General features: G+C 35.6%; 1 protein-coding gene across 1 annotated transcript; it reads left to right on the top strand.

Annotated features, from left to right (window-relative positions):
• Positions 1 to 4,387: 4,387 nt before the first annotated feature.
• Positions 4,388 to 20,394, top strand: LOC134380887 (hyaluronidase PH-20-like). Its single transcript, XM_063101021.1, has 5 exons — positions 4,388 to 5,341; positions 5,798 to 5,887; positions 9,981 to 10,439; positions 17,986 to 18,028; positions 20,228 to 20,394. Exons 1-5 carry the CDS (start codon positions 4,388 to 4,390, stop codon positions 20,392 to 20,394), a joined length of 1,713 nt encoding a protein of 570 aa, XP_062957091.1.
• The last annotated feature ends 304 nt before the right edge of the window (positions 20,395 to 20,698 follow it).

Raw genomic sequence — 20,698 nt, 5'->3', positions numbered from 1 at the left:
ATTTGCCATGTGATACCCTCAGTTGCTCTAGTTGCCCTCAGGACAAGATTCTTACCAGTTGTGTTCCCTAGACTTTGGACTGCCCAGCCTCAGAAACTGTAAGCAATAAATTTCATTTTGTTTATTAATCACCCAGTTCCAGGTATTTTGTTATAAGGAACAGAAACTAATACAGAAAATTGGTACCAGAGAAGTAGGGTGTTGCTTATAACAAATATTGAAAATGTGGAAGCAGCTTTGGGACTAGATGTTTGGCAAAGGTTGGAGGAGTTTGGAGGACTCAGAAGAAGACAAAAAGATGAGAGAATTTCATGACTACCAAATGTGATTAGTATACAAGGACAGTAACTTTGGAGCCTTCTGCTCACTTGAAATTTTGCTTTCTATATTTCATGTTAAAGAATGGTTTCCACAGTATTTATGAAGGTAATCTAGATACATTAAAATTACATTCAGTATCCTGAAGCTTCCAGAAGCTAGGGAGTATTCGTTTAGTGTTGTAACAATGCCTTTGTCATGTTTAGTTCTTGGGACTGTGGAGTAGTGGAGACTGCCCCGTGAATGACTTAAACCTTGGGAATCTCTCCTTCGCCCCTCCTCCCTTCAGTAATGTTATGTTCTGCTTGCACCAACGTTATAATCTTGCCTTTATCAATATGTGCCTATATTTCTGACTTTTATCTTTATATTTAGAATAATAATTTAGATTCAAAATCTATAACAGTTTTAATGGTAAGTGGATTGTATCTAAATTCAGTTCTTAATTTTGCTGAAATAATACTGTTAAAGCAAAACACTTCAGTCTGCAAGGAAATGTTAAGGAGACATTCATTAAGTTTGCAAACTGGGGAAGATTACCTCTCAAAATGAAGGGAAAGTCTGCCCCCTTGAGGTAAAAAGCAAGTGGTTTTTAATAGTAAAAGAACAGGAAAGTATAAGGAGTAAACAAGATTCCAAATATTGTTTTAAAATGCAAGTGAGTACCTTGGGTTTACGGGACAATTTGGATCTATAGAACAAAGTAAATTATGCTTATGTTACCAAGTCAAATGATTATACCTATCTTTGTCTAAACAGAGTGTTTCCTGATGTTAATGAATTCAATTTCTTTGGCCCTGGGGAAGAAGTCACTTAAAGTTTTAACATGGAGTCACTGCAGTTCTTTCTTTGGTTCTTCTTCCTGGCCTCTTTCACTTCATAATATACATGGACTCACTGAAATGGGAATACCAAAGGGGTAGATTCTGGGGGCTATCTTGTGACTGACTCCTATATCTAATTATGATTCTCTAGAGAGAAAGCACTTGTTACGTAGATAAAGCATTTGTTGTGGAAAAGAAGAGCTAAGAATTAAGCCAAGAAGATGGCTCTTTTGTTTGGCTTGTTTTTTGTCTGCAGCCCTCTTCTCCTTACCTCAAATATCCCAATCTTCCCGTAATGTCACGTTGGTATACTTTAAATATACACAATAAAATTTATTTTTAAAAAAAATCCCAATTACCACCTTCTTTTCCAAAAAACAAAACAAGAACCCTTTATACAAGCATCCTGGTGAATGAAGAGTAGGGAGGTTTATGGTTATTTTCCTTTCCCTGCTAAAAATAAATGGAGCTTCAAATTTGTTCTTGTAAACTAATTTCTAGCATTAAATTTTATTTTTTTTCCCACTTTTTATTTGAGAAATGGTATGATAATTGAATGAAAGAAAATTAGAGAATCAAAAAAAATAATAAATGCTCAGAAAATATAAACATTCTTTCATATTTCTGAACCTTCTTTAATTACTCAAGAATATGCTTTCATGTACTTACATGTAATTGTGTACCTCAACTTACAGTGTGTATTTTTGCACTTTATTTTACTTAGTATTTTAGGCAAACATCATTACATATTTCTTCATTATCTTTATAACTAGTTCTCATATCTGTATAAATTCCCTCAGGCTGAAACACCTTATTTAAGCATTTCTCATCACTGAATATTGAAGTTGCTTTTTATATTTTATTGTTTCATAGATGCCTCAATACAGTGGTGACTACTACATATGCAAATATTTACACATGTAATTTTTATTTGTGTATAATAAAATAAAGCTAGTATAATTTTTATTACAAAATAATTTTTGAGTTATTCTCAGACGAGGGCTTCCTTGTTTAAAGGATTTACCTAGCATATGTTTCAGAGATAAAATTCCTTTGCAATAGGGATAACAGTTTAATTTAAATATGATTTCAGATGTATTCACATTTTAAGCTTTTAAATCTATTTTGAGAGAAAAACTTTTTTTTAAGAGGGTGCTAATGACTTGCCAATGCTCTAGGAAGACATTGAGACCAGACCACTTCTTGCCTTGATGCTATTGAAGACAGGCTGGACGATTGGACTTTGAAAGCAGGCTTCTGGGTAAGTACCATTGTTGGGGATGGGGGATTTCAAAGACTTAGCAGGAGTGCTTTAAAGAGCAATTATCCACACAATGGACAAGGAGGACATTTAAGAGGCAACTTCAATAGGTATAAGTTGAGTACAGACTTTAGGATTACTAGTGGCAGATAAGTTCAACTTTTAATTGACTGGGGTTAAATCAGTTAAGCTTTTCCATGGAGATGAAGTTCTGTATTAGATGCTTTAAACAAGTAAAGATCTCTATTAGATGCTCTAAATAAAAGGAAGATGCTATTTTAGATGCTAACTTCTAGGTCTGTCCCCAATTCTGTGCTCCAACACTTTGTCAGAAGATTGACACTAAAGAAGAGCTATTTCATTCATTCAATTTTCAAGGATAGAAGTATCCATTCTTTTTTGAAGATTTCTGTGAGTAAAGACCTTCTCAGTAGACTCATTCTGCCCCATATTATTCTTATATAAAATGATCATGTGGAAATTAGAGTTGAATGTTAATTTCAATAAACTTGGTGTACTCCTTCCATGAGATATAGGGAAAGCTAAACTTTTATTCCATCTCCTTCTCCCACTCCCTGCCATTCAGCATTGGTGTTGGTAGTTGGTATTTGAAAGGAGTTAGTTTTTTTTCCCAGTATTACTTTAGGTGAAGATTTTCTAGGCCCTGATTAAGGAAGTTTATAAGGGTTTAAGCTATAAAAATCTTTAACTACTTTACATGTATTAAACATGAGGGAAAAAAACCATCTTCAAAATATGGGACTATAATTGTTCTTAAGGTTTCACTTTAACATTCCAGGGAAGAGTGGTATAATTCTCATTGAACCTTCACATAGTATACACAGAATGTACTAATCTAATTTTTTAAAAAGGTTCTAGTTTCTTCCTAGAATCACAGAATATTTAAATAAGTCATCTTGTAGGTCAGTTTTGCAAATACCAAATACTAATAATACATAATTTAATTTCTTGTCTTTGGCTCAGACCATTATACTGTACCAAAAAATTTTCTGTAGCACTTCACTTTGTAACAATCAGAATGACATATAATTTCACTTGTCAAGTACTATAAAAATGCCAAAATTCTTATATTGCTTTTATTAGGCTAGGTTAGAACCAATCATTTTAGTAAAAGATATAAAGTAGTTAAATGTTTTATTAACTTTACACATGAGAGTACATCACTGTAAGACTTGATCAAGCAGTGTTACAAAGAGTACTTAAACTTGTTGGGTTGGAGTTTTTGGTTGATTCAATACTTTCAAGCAAACTTTTGATTTGTAACCTCTGGCAGGAGTGACTTTCCCCTCCTTCCTTACTATTCCCCTTCAAAAAAAGAAAAAAAGAAAAAGTGGAAATTTTATAATTCTATGAGAGATTGTTTTCAATATTTGTCAGACCACTAGAAAGTAGTCTTTCAATAAGCAATAAACAAGAATGACAGTTTTGACTTGGAATTTATTTTTTTTCAACGGGTTTTTTTGGTAAGGTCTTGCTAGGTACAAAATTCTGCACACCTGAGAAGGCAAAAGGAAAAATAGCGACATTCATCTCACTGAAGGCTCAGTAATGATTTGGGAAGATGAAACAAATGTTAACTATTACAGCATTTTTATCATATATTAAGAGGTAATAATCTTATTGATTCAAACACAGGAGTATGTCTTCCCTCTTTTAAATTTGAATTAAACTCCCCATATTTAAAGTTGAGATTTTGGTAAAGTTTACAGTCTTTGTGATGAAATGCAGCATAACAACGTATTTTCTCTATATTTTTTTTCAGTTATAGATAATGCAACTTGCAAAACTTTCTGGAAACATGAAACAAGAAAATAATATTTAAATATAATCGTTATGCCTCTTTATCCACGGAAACTGCTTCATTTCACTATCTTCCACCTGTGCTCATGCCTTGCATCAAATATTGGGTAAACTAAAGTGTGAAGAAAGAAATAAGTGTTTTTCATAGCCATTACTCTCTGCAATGGGAGTGCTATGGTTCAAACACATCTTTTTTGAGAACTTTGTTGAGTCCAATGGACTATCCCAGGCAGTTTTCACCTCCCTTCTGATTTCATCTTGCTTGACTTTGAATTTCAGAGCACCCCCTCTTATACCAAATATACCTTTCCTCTGGGCCTGGAATGCTCCAACTGAACTTTGTTTTGGAAAGTCTGGTGATTCAATAGATCTGAGCCTCTTCTCTTTAGTAGGAAGCCCCCGAAGAGATGTCACACGGCAAGGGGTTACGATATTTTATGTTGATAGACTTGGCTACTATCCTTATATAGATAGAATAACAGGCACAAGTGTGCATGGAGGAATCCCCCAGAAAGGGTCCTTAAAAGACCATTTGGAGAAAGCTGAAAAAGACATTGCCTTTTATATGCCAACAGACAATGTGGGGTTGGCTGTCATAGACTGGGAAGAATGGAGGCCCACCTGGATAAGAAACTGGGCACCTAAAGATGTTTACAAGAATCAGTCTATTGAGTTGGTTCAGCAACAAAATATACAACTTAGTGTCAAAGAGGCCACCGAGATAGCCAAAGTAGAATTTGAAAAGGCAGCAAAGAGTTTCATGCAAGAGACTTTAAAGTTGGGAAAATTACTTCGACCAAATCACTTATGGGGTTATTATCTTTTTCCTGATTGTTACAACTATGGTTTTAATAAACCCAATTTCAATGGAAGTTGCTACGATATAGAAAGGAGAAGAAATGATGATCTCGAATGGTTGTGGAAGGAAAGCACCGCCCTTTTCCCATCCATCTATTTGAACAGTGTCTCATCTATTCGAGGAGGTGCACTCTATGTCCGTAATCGTGTTCAGGAAGCCATTAGGGTTTCTAAAGTATCTGATGCTAAGAATCCAGTTCCGGTTTATGTATATGCCCGCCCAGTTCTTAGTGATCTAACTATGAAATATCTTTCAGAGGTAAGTTAAGGTATGAGGGCTATGAAAAAATGTCCACAAATGGTGCTTAGTGAAATTTAATATCATTTTTGAAGGAAGTAAAATTTAACTTTTAATGTTATTTAGCAATATGCACAGAAATAGTTGTACATCATTATATGAATGCCAAATAAAAATATGTTTAATAGTTATTACACATAATCTTTTAGCAACCATGGAGAATTAGGCAGTATAGACAATGTATTAACTGAGCTTGTTTATTTTTTACGCATAAACTTGCTCTCTTGTCAATAGAAGTAATTAAAAGGATAATAGTTTTTTTTTTCTTAATAGTATGGCAGTTGCTGTGTAAGATACAGAAATAAATAGTGGATAAATATTTAAATTATTATTGTTGGGTGAGCATGCACAGCTTCCATGTTATTGTTCTCTGTATAACACTTCTATTTCATTTCTATCTGCTATCACATTTGCCAGGTTGACCTTGTGAATACACTTGGTGAAACTGTTGCTCTGGGTGCCTCTGGAATTGTTATATGGGGAAGCCTTGCTTTAATGCGAAAAAAGGTAAGTTTAATTGGTAGAAAATAGATGAAAATATTTCTACTTTTAATGTTTTTGAGGATTATTTTGGTATGGAATAAGAAAATAAGTACTATGCTTGGCACATGGTAGTAAATGTTCAATTAATACTGGCTAAATAAAAATATCTTGCACTTGTATGGTTATGTTGTAAGGCAGAAAATATTATACCCGTTTTCTGGTGAGGAAACAGAAATTCAGGGAGATTAATTGAAATTCTCTATGCTATGTGGCTAGTAAGTAGTAAAAACAAGACTGCGATCTGTTTCCTGACATGGTGTTTGGTGCCAGAAGATAGATTTCTCTTCATTTTTTTCCATATTTAATTCTCCCTATCAGATCAGATAAACCCCCACCTCTTCAGTCTTTTTTCTCTCAATACGAGAGTAAAGCTTCCATATGAACACTGTTGAATTTGAGCTGTACTTTTCCTGCTCTGATGGACGTGGAAATACTAGTGATGAATGTGCCATGGAGAATGCTAAATGAAGCTCAGGGCCCAGGAGTCCTACCCTAGATGCTGTACAGAATAGACTTTATACTTTAAGACCAGAAGAGTCCTTTTAAGGAATATTATATTCATTTCTTGTCCTTCAGATAGAGTAGTCATATTCTCATTTCATTTCAAAATACTTAGTCACATCTGTAAATTTTTTTTCAGGGTAATTTGAGCCCTTATGCCTATTGTATAATTCTATTGTCTCCAGTTTGATCTCCAATAAAAAGAAATAACAGAAAATATAAGTTCAGAGCAATGTATATGTCCCTTGGTATATCTTTTATATATCAGAAACATATTTTAAAACTAGAATTCTAAGTATATTCCTAATTTATATTATTTGTTTTCTCTAATCCTTTCTTAAGTGTTCTATTAATTCTATGATGGAACCATTAATAAAATCTTCATATTACTTCCTTTTTTTTTTTAAAGTGAGAAAGAACTCCACTCTTATGAGAAATGCATCAGGCTTTGGCCAATAAGTAGGATGATGTGACATACTATTTAAGTGTCACACTTGTTTAATGGCCCTTTAATCTGAGATTTACATTCTACTACCAGGCCTCACAAATTGTCTTCAGCATTATTTATTCAGAGATGGCCTTTCAACTTTAATATGATTATATTCTACTAAATGGTATCTTCTTGATATTGTCCTCTGTGGACTCTGTTCTATATATTTCTGCTACCTTTCCCAATTTAAGATCATTTCGAATGCTAGTTCTGTCATTATTTCCCCCCTTTTAAATGTCATTTGTAATTAATAGGTTCATGGAGTATTTGTCATGTTTCCTCTGATTCATTGGAAACTTGAAAAACTGGTAATTGCAGGTATACCGGCAATTACTGAAATTGACATAAGACAAACACAAGTAAACCATTTCCTTCCATTCCATCTTATTAGATTCAGTGGAGTGACAAAGCAGCTCTACAGGTTCTAGCTTGTGAGAACTAATTGTTAAATATTCAGGAATTTTGTGATTTTGTGAATCACAAAATCAGATTATTAAAAATTAAATTGTAGAACTTACAATAGGATAAATTATGTTAAAAACAAAGGTAATAAATACTCAAAATATATCCATTGTTTTACTTCATATTACCATTAATTTTGCTCTTTATGCATTTACAATTATTGTATCTATACCAGTGTCTTTAAAAAATTCATTGGATGAATTGTATTAGCTTTTAATTTCATTTTTCCATGAACTTTTTGAAGTATCCTTGTATACATGGAAATACTATGTAATGGTATGCTACTCCACACCATACTACCAAACTGTGGTGTACTCTGTTCCCAATTCTGCATTCAATGATGTCAGGTTGGTAGCTTGAAATTAAATTGGCCATAGTAGAAGTATTTATAGCATGGATATATATGATATAAACCAGGCCTTCTACATTAGACAGCCCAGACTTAGGTCTTTTCATAGACTACATCTCATGTACGCTAATGATTTTCAAGTCATTCTCAACCCTTTCCTCCTCTTTTTGCCTAACCCTTGTCTCTGTGGAGTTGAGGAACCAACTGCAGTGTCATCTGAACTTGGTGTAAATTCTCATACATCCTTGGTACTGGAAATATAGTATTGTAGAATATTGTCAAAGTCCACACACTCTTGGAGCTTATGAGTGCTTAGGAACAATACACAAAGGGAAAAATATTTGATGTGGTAAGTGCTATACAGAGAATTAAAATAGAGGTATGTGACAGAGTAACCAATAAAGGTATCCAAGAAGGGCATTGGCTAATTAAAGCTGCCATGTGAATGACAAGATGTAGTCAACAATGTTAAAAATTAGAGGAAAGAGCGTTCCAAGCAGAGGAAACAATAAGTGCAGTTTGAAGTGAACCTGCCATGCTAGTGAAACAAGTGCGATGTCTAAGGTAGAGTGGGTGTGGGAGGGTCGAACAGTTACACCATAAGTGGTTGAATTTTATTCTAAACACCATCTAAAGCCACTGGAGAGTTAAGAAGAAGAAAAGTATATTAGTTTTCTATTGCTTCCATAAAAATTACAACAAACAGTGGCTTAAACACTGGAAATTTATTATTTCATAGTTTTGTAGGTCAGAAGTCCAACCTGGGTCTTAATGAGTTAACAACATCATGGTGTTGGCAGGCCTGCATTCCTCTCAAGGGAAGGATCCTCACTTGCTCATTTGGGTTATTGACAGATTTAGTTCCCTGTGGTTGGAGCAATGAGATCTGCATTATCTGGCTGGCTGTTGGCTAAGGGCTACCGCCATCTTCTAGAGACCATTACATTCTTTAGCTCATAGCCTTCTTCTGTCTTCAAAGTCAACACTGGTGGGTTGAGTCCCTCTTACACTTTGAACTGCTCCTCCTCCTTCCATTTCATCTTTCTAACCCAGCTGGAAAAGTTCCTACCCTTTCAAAAACTCACAGAATTAGACTAAGCCCACCTAGATAATTCAGAATAATCTCCCCTTCTCAAGGTCCATACCCTTAGTCACATCTGCAAAGTCCCTTCTAAGCTAACATAGTCACAGATTCCAGGGGATTACAGTGAGGACATCTTAAGGCCATATGCTGCAAACAATGGATGGCATCATCTCAAGGAAGGTAACAAGAAATCAATTCAAGTGGAAGCTGCCATGATTCTTTGACTTGCTGCCAACCCACCACCACTACTCACTTTGGTCTGCTGAAGGATAGCACAGCCAGCTCACTAACTGGAAATGCTCATCATGAAAGAAAGTGAGGATCTTTAATGTTTTAAAAAGGACATTGCCCAGATTTTAGAACATACCAGTCTCAAGATGAATCGTTTCAGTTACTCAGCACTCATACTCTGCCAAATTTGTAAAAAATCTATCATTATTTGCTTGTAACTTGACTACACATAAAATTTAATATAAGGTATACTCAGTTGAACCTATTTAGGTGTTTTGAGCCAGCAATTTAGAAACCACTCTTTTCAGTGCTGTTTAAACTTGTCTGAGAAATGTAATGCTTATTACATTTATTTATATTTTATTGAGTGTTAATTGAAGATGTGCTAGGTCCTGTGTTAAGCCCTTTTCTATGCATTGTATCTTTTTATCTATACAACAACCCTGTGAAGTACTGACCATGATTATCCTCATTTTATTGAAGATGAAGGTAAAGCATAACCAGTTTAATTGATTTGCCGAGGGTCACCCAGGTAGGAAACTAAGACTTAAAAAGCTTGAGAGATTCTCAAGTTCATGCACCTAGTGGTTGATGCAACTGGGACTCCAGTAAGGGCAAATGGACCCCAGAGCCCATACACTAACAGACTTACCATTCTGACCCCCATTAGTTAATGAATTGTTGAGGAAGATTGAGGCTAGGGTATGCTAAGTCCCAACTGGCCAATTATTTGTTGCATGAAACAGCATGTGAAACTTTCTTACAAATGTTACAAAACACAGTTGGAATAATTTTGCTTGTTAAGGTAAAGATAAAATAAATCCTCCTTCTTGCTGTGCCTGTTGTTTTGTTCTTCCTTAACAATTGCTTACTGCAGTGAATTAATTCACATACAAACTAACTTGTCTCTTTATATCTTGACCATCATATAATTTTACAGAAATCTTGCTTGAACCTAGAAGATTACATGAAGACGACACTAAATCCTTACATAATCAATGTCACCCTAGCAGCCAAAATGTGTAGCCAAGTGCTTTGCCACGAGAAAGGAGTGTGTACAAGGAAACACTGGAATTCAAGTGACTATCTTCATCTGAATCCAACGAATTTTGCTATTCAAATTGGGAAAGGTGGAAAATACACAGTACGTGGACAACCCACGCTTGAAGACCTGCAACAATTTTTTGAAAAATTTCAGTGCAGCTGTTTTCCCAACTTAATTTGTAAGACAGCTGATATAAAAGACATTCGTACTATTGATGTGTGTATTGCTGACGGTGTTTGTATAGAGGCCTCTCTAAACTCAGAACCCAGTGTTCAACCTACCAGCTGGCAAGAAAAGCCTTCTCTCACTTTTGACAATGTCTCACTTTCCACATCATCTGCCACAAAGTTTTTTGTAAATACTTTGTTTCTCACCATGAGTTCTTCTGTAGTGAATTTGTCATTCTACATATTAGCTTATGTGAGAAATAGGTCCATTTTAAAGTGTGCTTTGTAGACTAAATAAATCTGAAAGAAACTTCTATCACTGAAAGGTCATTTTTGTAAAGTTCTTTCTGAATGACTATACCTAGCGAATGGTGGTTTCCTTTGAACTTGATAAACTCTGCAATCTTGTAGGAATTCTCAACCCTGGGTTCAGGATTTGTATTCCAGGTCTCAATAGCTTGTCCATCAGTATTACCTGGTGTCTACATGAACTGAGATCTGTTTCATGTGTAAAACTGCCAGGAGTTTTTCAAAGCAACCATTCTGCATAAGATACTGACATTTTGATGAAATTCAAATTTGACATGGAGTGGTTAAGAATTTGAAAGAGAAAACCCATTCATAAAACCCATCTCAGTAAAATTTAGAGAACCTGGATATATCTCTTTCTCCTCTGCTTACAATCAAGAGAGAAGGAGAGAAGAAAAGGGCATAGGTGGGAAAGAAGAAAACAAAAGAAGGAAAGAGATAAAGGAAAAGAACTAGAATTCTTTACTTTCTCTGGTGCCAATGAGGACTCTAATTTGCACAGGATTGAAAAGAACGTCACAATTAGCTTTCACCTTCCTGTTAAAGTGATTGTAGTTGAATGCCTTACCTAGTATGACCCACATAAATCTTACCTCCCCTTGCCTCAGAAACCAAAAGAGATGAAGCCGTAGAGCAATGCCACTGTTTGAGATATGCCAAATCTGCAGTCTGCTACATATTATCAGATTATGGTACGGTTAAAGTCACAAAGATCTTAAACTAAACTCTTTGAGGCTTTAAATTTATTGTGAGGAAAAAGGAAAATGTTTTATATGTTACATACCTCTTTTCTTTCTGTTTAAACTTTAATATCTGAATTGAGAAGGAGATGCAATAAGCAATCAAATAATGATTCAGATTTTTACTATATGTTTGGAAGCTCCGATAATTTTTTAAAAAATTGTGGCTTGTATATTCTTTTACCCTGTTAGTTTAAAATCTTTTATATTCTTATAAAGTCATTACTGCTCATTGTAAAATAATGCAAAGTGGAAAACTAAAAGTCCCCTTTCCTCCTCCCACCACCAGTGATAACTCCTGGTTACAGTTTCTTCTGTATAACTCCAGAAATTTCCTAGGAATATGAAAGCAAATACATGTTTATTAACAGAAATCAGAAGCAAATGTGTGTGTGTTAACAAAAATTGGGCTATGGTGTCCATAATTGTCTATAACTTGCTCTTCCATATAGCAATATATTTTGAGCATCTGTCCATGTCAGTACATCTTTGTAATGACCACATCATACTCCACTGTACCAGTATATGACAATTTTTTTTTTACAAAGTGTTTATTGAGGGGCACTTCTTTTTCTGAAGAATTTTTTCTCTATCACAACTTTTTAGTTAGTATCTTGAAGATATACATCTTGGCAAACTTTGCCAGGATAAAATGGAATTGCTGGTGCAAAGGGTATGTACATTTCAACTTAGACAGATATTGCAAAATTGTCTCCCCAAAATTTTGTTCTAGTTAATGATCTCACTAATAGTGAATGAGAGGGCTGATTTTCTTCACTAACATTGCCTTTATCAAATTCTGCAGGTTGTTGTTTATCTGATAGGCAAAAATGGCATCTCATTTTCACTTGGTTCTTAAACAGCAATGTTGAAATTTTTCTATAGTTTAATAAGGGTATTCTGTTTTTCTCTTGCTAAGCCTTTTTCTTTTTTTTAGAACAAACTTTGTTTAGTTTCTCATTTATACCCAAATTCTATTTTTGTAGACTGTTGCCATCTCTGAAAATTAATGGATTTTCAGACACCAATAGAATAAAACAAGAAAACCAAAAATCAGAGACTAGCTTTAAAAGAACTTTTAAAAATCTTTATTTATTATGTTGTATTTTACTGTGATAATCATTATTCTTAAAGTACATCAGTCACAAGCAGTTACAAATTCGTCTCTTCCCTGAATCTCATTGCTTCCATAAGGTTATAGAACCCCACAAAGTTTTGGCACATAACTCTTGTATAAGAAGTATTTAGAAGGGATTGTGGAAAGTTGGTAGATTATAGGTGTACTCCTCCGTAGAAGACTAGAACAGGCCTATTGCTACCACTGCCACAGTCGCTGGTGCCATTGTCTGGTCTAGGACCATCACCGGCCTTCCCACAGAGAGGTTCATCCACTCCCTGCTGCTGCTGACTGCAGTGCAGATCCCACCCCTCCTGCCACCAACACAGCCAGCCTGGTCATGCAGGCCCCCCTGCCATATGACCAATACATGTGAGTTCACCCCATGACCAGCGCTACAAGAATCTATAAGGAAGTCCTGCATCTATAAACCAAAAAAAACAATAATCACCACCATGAATACACAAGAAAGAACACCACCCACTGGTAGAACAGATATGCAAACAAGGAAGACAAAGAAAATATATCTTACCACCTCAAAAACCAAAGAGCACCAAAGACAATAAAAGGGAAAGATAGGAAAAAAAGATATTTAAAACAATGAAATGAAAATTAATGACATGCCAGGAGTAAGACAATATCTTTCTATAATGATTCTAAATGTAAATAGATTGAATTCCCCACTCAAAAGAAATAGACTGGCTGGCTGGATTAAAAAGCTAGTCTCAACTTTATGCTGCCTACAAGAATTCACCTCACCTGTAAAGACTCACACAGGCTAATAGTGAAGGAGGAAAAAGACATATCATGCAAATGGAAACCAAAAGTGAGCAGGAGTAGCTAATCTTCTATAGGCTAAAATAGATTTTAAACCAAAAACCATAAAAAGAGACAAAGAAGGCCATTATAAAATGATAAAGGAGTCTATTCATCAAGAAGACATAACAATCATAAATATACATGCACACAACACTGGAGCACCCATATATATAAAGCAAATACTACTAGACTTAAAGAGAAATATAGACCCCAATACAATAATAGTGTGGGACCTTGACACCTCTGTGTCAACATTGGGCAGATCATCTAGGCAACACATCAATAGAGAAACACAGGAATTAAAGTACATGTTGGACCAATTGAATTTGGCAGACATCTGCAGAAATTTCACCAAACAACTACAGAATATACCTTCTTCTTTCCAGCACATGGAACATTCTCTAGTATGAAACATGCACAAACAAAAAATCAGAAATGAAAAAGGTGACATTATAACTAATACCACTGAAATACAAAGAGTCATTAGAGACTATTATGAACAACTATATGCCAACACATTTGACAACCTGGAGGAAATGGATAAATTTCCAGACACATACAAACTAACAAAAGAAATAGAAAACCTGAACAGACCAGTAATGAGCAATGAGATTGAAGCAATAATTGGCAGTCTTCCAACAAAGAAAAGCCCAGGACCAGATGGCTTTACTACTGAATTCTACCAAACCTTTAAAGAGGAATTAATACCAGTTCTCTTCACGCTATTCCAAAAAATGAAACAGAGGCCATTCTCCCAAACTCATTCTATGAGGCCAGCATCACCTTGATACCAAAATCAGACACAGATATAACAAAAAAGAAAACTACAGGCCAATATCCTTGATGAACACACATACAAAAATCCTCAGCAAAATATTAGGAAACAGAATACAGCAGTACATCAAAAAGATTATACATTATGCTCAAGTGGGATTCATTCTAGGGATGCAAAGATGGTTCCATATATGCAAATCAATAAATGTGATACACCACATCAACAAAATCAAGGACAAGAACCACATAATTATCTCAATAAATGCAGACAAAGCATGTAACAAAATTCAACATCTCTAAATAATGATGATTAAAAAAATTAGGTACAGAAGGAAAATATCTCAATACAATAAAAGACATATATGACAAACCCACTGCCAATATCATTCAGAATGGGGAAAAGCTGAAAGCTTTTAAGAACAGGAATAAGACAAGGAAGCCCACTCTCACCACTCCTGTTTAACAAAGTACTGTAAGTATTAGCTACAGCAGTCAGGGAAGAGAAAGAAATAAAGGGGATCCAAATTGGAAATGACAAAGTCAAATTGTCCCTTTTGTGGATGACATGATCCTATAAATAGAGAGGAAAACCTAAAGACTCTACTAAAAAAATCTTAGAGCTGGTAAACAATTTCAGTAAAGTTGCAGAATAAAAAATCAACATGCAAAAATCAGTAGCATTTTTAAACTCTAACAATAAACTAGCAGAAAAAGAAATGAAGAAAGCAAGTCTATTTACTACAGTCACCAAAACAAACAAACAAACAAAACAAAAACCTAGGAATAAATTTAACCAAGGAGATGAAAGATCTCTACAACAAGAACAATAAATCACTGCTGAAAAAAATTAAAAGAGACACAAAAAGATGGAAAGACATCCATGCTCATGGATTGGAGGAATTAGCATTGTGAAAAGTCCATACTATCCAAAGTGATGTACAGACTCAATGAAATCTCTATCAAAACACCAAGGATGTTCTTCACGGAAATAGGAAAAAAAAAAAATTCTAACATTCATATGGAATAAAAAATGACCCCAAATAGCCAAAGTAATCCTGAGAAAAAATAAATAAAGCTGAAGGCATTACACTACCTGACTTTAAATTATACTACAAAGCTATAGTAACCAAAGCAGGATGGTACTGATGTAAAAACAGACACACAGACGAAGGGAACAGAATAGAGAACCCAGAAATAAATCCACAGACTTAATGACCAACTGACCTTCAACAAAGGCACGAAGAACATAGACTGGGAAAATGTCTGCCTCTTCAATAAATGGTGCTGGGAAAACTGGACATCCATGTGTACAAGAATGAAACTAGACCTGTACCTCTTGCCATATACCAAAATCTACTCAAAATGGATTAAAGACTTAAATATAAGATCTGATACAATAAAACTCCTAAAATAAAACATAGGAGAAACACTTCAGGATGTAGGACTGGGCAAAGACTTTGTGAATGAGACCTCAAAAGCACAAGCATCAAAAGAAAAAGTAAACAAAAGGGATTATATCAAACTAAAAATCTCTGCACAGCAAAGGAAGCCATCAACAGAGTGAAAAGACAACAGACAGAATGGGAGAAAATATTTGCAAACTTTCCATCTGACAAGGGACTAATATCCAGAATACAGAGGAACTCAAATAACTTAATAGTGAAAAAAACAAGTAACCAGATTTTAAAAATGGGCAAAGAAACTTAATAGACATTTCTCAAAGGAAGAAATACAAATGAAAAGCAGACACATGAAAAAAATGCTCAACATCCCTAAGCATCAGGGAAATGCAAATCAGAACTACTTGAGATATCATCTCACCCCAGTTAGACTAACTATCATCAAAAAAGAATAAGACATGCTGGTGAGGATGCAGAAAAAGGAGAACCCTCCTATGCTGTTGGTGGGACTGTAAATTAGTGCAGCCATTACAGAAAATAGTATAGAGATTTCTCAAACAACTATGGATAGAGCTGCCATATGATCCAGCAAAATCCCTCTGTTAGTTATATACCCAAAGGAATGGAAATCATCATGTCTAAGGGATACCTGCACTCTCATATTTATCATGGTGCTATTCACAATAGCCAAGAGATGGAACCAACGTAAATATCCATCAACAGATGACTGCATAAGGACAATGTTGGTATATATACACGATGGAATACCACTCAGGCATAAAGAAGAATGAAATTCTGCCATTTGCATCACTGTGGATGAGCTTGGAGAAAATTATGTTAAGTGAAATAAGCCTGGCACCGAAAGAGAAATACGACATGTCCTCACTCATAAGTAGGAACTAAAAAATAAACAAATAAATTAAAAAGGAAAAAAGAAACATACAGCAATCACAATAATATGTTGAACTTTGAAAAAGAAAGAACAGAACTGTGGTTACCAGAAGTGGGAAAGGGGGAGTGGGAGGAGGAGTTAGCAAGAAATTGGTAAAGGGTCATAAAGAATGATTATGTTTCATAATGATTAATATCCTAATTATCCGATTTGATCACCACATGTGGTACGTAAGTATTGATATTCAACTCCATACCCCACAAGAATGTATAATCAATTATGTTTCAATTTAAAAAATGAAGTATCATTTAAATAAAATTCTGAAGTTCATGCGCTGTTAGTTTTTCATGAGGAGCCCAATCTTTGGTAGTAGGATGCAAGGGAAAGAGGAAACTAATACTATTTCAGCAATTTGTAAGCTGGTGATCTTGGGCAAGTTATTGACCCTTCTTACTGAGCAATGGCTTGGTGCCCAATGCACATAGAAGCCAATACTAAGGCACCTGTTTTTGAGAAAAGGCTTTATTGTGAGGTGGATTGGCAAGGATGCAGGAGGCAAAGCTCAAATCTATCTCCCCGTTCTAGGGTCTGGACATGTTTTAAGGGATTGGGGAGCAAGGGAGTTTTGAGTTGGCAGAGGTGGATTGGTCAGTACACTGGACCTTTTGGAAGTGCTTTGAAAGTGCTTCTAGACTGTTGGTTCTGCTGATGGGGAACTTTGTTCTTGTAATACTCAAGGTCACAACCTTCCTCCTCTGCACATGCTCAGCGGGTTTCCTGCAAAACAACGTGCTGGTACAAAGTGAGATCGGTTGAAACCAGTTATGCAGTTTCACCTCTCTGAGTTTGTTTCCTCAACCATAGAGGGGCAACTGCTGAGAAGACTAGAGAAGATAAACAGTGAGCTAGTACAATGCTTGTCATAAGAATTGCAGGTGCTTAATAAATGGCAATCATTATTTACTTGAACCCTTTATATGCTTTCCAAAATTTTCCCTCTATTAGATGATTTAAGACATTTGGAATATAAAATTGGCTTAATATTTCCATTTTGAGGGATAGGATATCAAGTAAAATGCAGTTATAACATGTTTAATTTGACTGAGAACTGTAAATTATCTATTTATAGCACAATGTGATTTTTTGATGTAGTGTATTAGATGTTATGTATCAATTATGAGGGGAAAAAAATTACTACCCCACAGCAACTGTGGCCCAGTAAGATAAGATTTTTCTTTTTAGTCTGCTCTTATAGCCCTTCTCTTTCATTACCCCAATGTTGAAATTTTATATTTTTAGAAAAATATTTTTCCACACTTCTCTATGTAAGAAAATAAATAAATAGACACGAGTCTTGAATCTTACACCAGAGGCCCCATGTTGTCTAATAGCTTTAATGTATGATGAGGGCACTTAAAATGTAGAATCTCAGAGCTGCTGGTCTATTTCAGGTCCTAAGAGCTTCCTCCTTCGCCTGGGCAGTGTTCACAGAGGTTAATAAGCCATATCTGTTTCTGTGCCCCAGTGCAGTGTTTCTTCCATGGTCACTTAGCCTGGATTCACTTTCTTTGCTTGGGATCCTCCGGGATTTATTCTGTATATCTGTGTTAGTTTGCTGGGGCTTTCATAATGAAGTAACACAGACAGGGTGGCTTAAACAACAGAAATTAATTTTCTCACAGTTCTGGAAGCTGGAAATCTGGGATCAAGGTGTTAGCAGAATTGGCTGCTGCTACTTTTTTTTTTTTTTTTTTTTTTTTGGTGGCTGGCTGGTGGAGGGATCGTGGTTTCTTCTGAGGGCCATGAGGGAAGTATCTGTTCCATACCTCTTTCTTTGGCTTGTAGATGACCATCTTCTACTTGGGTCTGCCATGTGTTCCCGTCTGTGTCCAAATTTCCTTCTGTTATAAGGACACCAGTCATATTGGATTAGTGCCCACCCATTAAGACCTTCCTTTAACTTAATTACCTCTGCAAATATCTTGTCTCATTTATAAGGTCACACTCTGAGTTACTGGAGTTTAGAGCTATAGTCTATGGATTTTGAAATAACACAATTCAGTTCATAACAATATCAATGCCCTAATAAACATTATTTTAATTTTTAAAGACTTCAATGAATCTAGTACAGAACTGCCCTGCAAGTAAAGAATCATATCCTACCACACCATTTTCCGCTGTCAGTCGGTTAAAGGAGATACATTTTTGTTTTACGTCCTCCCAGCCAAAATACCTAATAAAGAGGGTTTCTTTTTTCTCCTGATAAGGAATAAAGATTTGCACTCAGTTTTTAAATTAAAATCCATACATATTCCTGTTCATTCAGCCAAATCTTTTTTTTTTTTTTGTGATCAATATCCTTTAGGGAGTGGGAAACTCATAGCTACCATGGCCAAAATCCTTGGGGATTAAGTGCAGTCACTCTCTTGATGCTGTGGAAAGAAAGCAGGTTACAAAGATGGCCCTTCAAGATGGTCATACATTCATGCTATTGTTCTTAACCCCTTTGGCATCTTGGAGTCTTTGGGAATCTGATGAAAGCTATAGCTTCTCTTCCTGAAGATATTTATATAAGATTATAAGCAAAATGATGTGTGCAACTTATTTTATTGCACTAGATAAAAATACTTTTTATAAAGAATTATGCCTTTTTCATAAATTGTTGCATGCAATATTAATTTCAGGCATTATTCTTAAAAATAGGGAGAAGGTATAAAAGAAATCCATAGTGTGCAAATAAAATTTACAGATAAATGTTGGCTTTGATAAAAACTAAATTTCAATGAGAAGTCATCTCTCCCTTGGCTTGCAAGGGAAGCCGAAATTGTAGAATGGTCTTTGACATGGCAGCGTATGCACTTTCCTGTAGACTTTCTGTTTTGATGGTAACACACACTGAAAAGCTGAGCTCCCAACAGCAAATTGTAGTAAACAAAATCAGTTCACGCTCACAGACAACACAATGGGCTTGTGATGAGGGAACACCAGGATATTTCAAGATTATCTGAACTGGATTTATGTCCTTTAATTTCCACTGTAGTCACATCACTGAGTTTCATCTTCAGTAAGGGGATGCTGTTGATGTCAACAAAGGAAGGATTAAGAACCCATGCTTCAGTTTTAAGGTTGTCTGAGCAGAGTACTTTAAAAAGAATTATGCTGAGTTTCAGGTTGTCTACTTATTTCTGTATCACAGATTTGTGCAAAAAAAGTTTATGTTCTGCTTTTTTTTTCCTGAGAAAACACATTGAAAAGGCAATGATTCAAGGCTCTAGCATTAGTTGACACTTTTCTATAGACAACCAAAGTGATTCTGATCAATTTCAGGTCCATTTCTGGGGTACACTGCATTTATTAATGATCTTATTGTTATTTTAAGACAGGTTCTGCATCAGGCTGACCAAATTTTGGTAAAGCTTTGCCTTTTCAACTCCAGTCTTCTTTCTCAAAAAAGATCTACCCAAATATATTTTTGGAACAAAAATTATGAGATAATACTTCAGCATTTTTGGCTTCATGCTCCTTCCATTGGCAAGACTGTTGTCATAGAAAAAGCACTTGGGCTTTGATGTTCTATCACACACAGTACAGAGCAAAGCCAAATGATATTTGATATTCTTCCATTAGATTCTTTGACATTTTCTAATTTAAGTCAGTCCTGAAGTAAACATAGACAGATGCTCATTATCATAACGGCAGGACACATATTCTTTAATTCCTACAAGTGGGAAGCTGTTCTGAATATCATGACAACACTGATGAGTATACAGTGCCTGTCTTCAGGAGCAGCTCATAATAGACATAAAAGTAATGTGTACACCAAGATGATTTGGAAAAATCAAAAAGTTACTGCTGCGTATGTGTGTGTGTTTGTTCATGTGTGTATGTGTGTGTGAAGCACATATTTACGTGCCTGATTCACAGGTCTCCCTCTGATGCCCTTCCACGGATATCAAGTTAAGAGCCCTGATGTAAAGGAATGCACAGCAACTTTGCCAAACCCAAAATCCAAAGTGATGACAAAGACTGATGTGAGCCCTGTGGTGGGAGAAACCCACTTTCCTGGTGGCCTTAGGGAAGGCCTCCTGTAACCAGGACCCAAGTATGGCTGCTCTTTCATCAGGAATAAAGGACTTGAGAGTCTGAGGTATTGGTGCAAGGTTTGGAAGATTTATTTAAGAAGTGCAACCTGGGAGACAGGCTGAACTACCTCAAAGGCTCAGGAGCCTTAGCAGGGTTTTTAAGGGTAAAAGTGTGGAGAACCAAAGGGGGAGATTATTCCCATTGAGGGGCGGCTATGTGCAATCTTGTAGACTCCAGGCTTTTGTTATCTCATGGTCAGTTTTGTTAATTCTTCAGCTCATTCTCAGGGTGTGGGCATTATCTGACTCCCAC

This window comes from Cynocephalus volans, chromosome 6 (assembly GCF_027409185.1).
Source record: "Cynocephalus volans isolate mCynVol1 chromosome 6, mCynVol1.pri, whole genome shotgun sequence".
Lineage (NCBI taxonomy): Eukaryota > Metazoa > Chordata > Mammalia > Dermoptera > Cynocephalidae > Cynocephalus > Cynocephalus volans.
The sequence above is the reverse complement of the archived record's forward strand: the minus strand, read 5'-3'. Positions and strand labels throughout refer to the sequence as shown.

Coding starts and splice junctions, on each gene's coding strand:
- LOC134380887 (XM_063101021.1), top strand. CDS start 4,388: ATGGGAGTGCTATGGTTCAAACACATCTTTTTTGAGAACTTTGTTGAG. Junction 5,342..5,797: donor CTATGAAATATCTTTCAGAG/GTAAGTTAAGGT, acceptor CACATTTGCCAG/GTTGACCTTGTGAATACACT. Junction 5,888..9,980: donor TTGCTTTAATGCGAAAAAAG/GTAAGTTTAATT, acceptor ATAATTTTACAG/AAATCTTGCTTGAACCTAGA.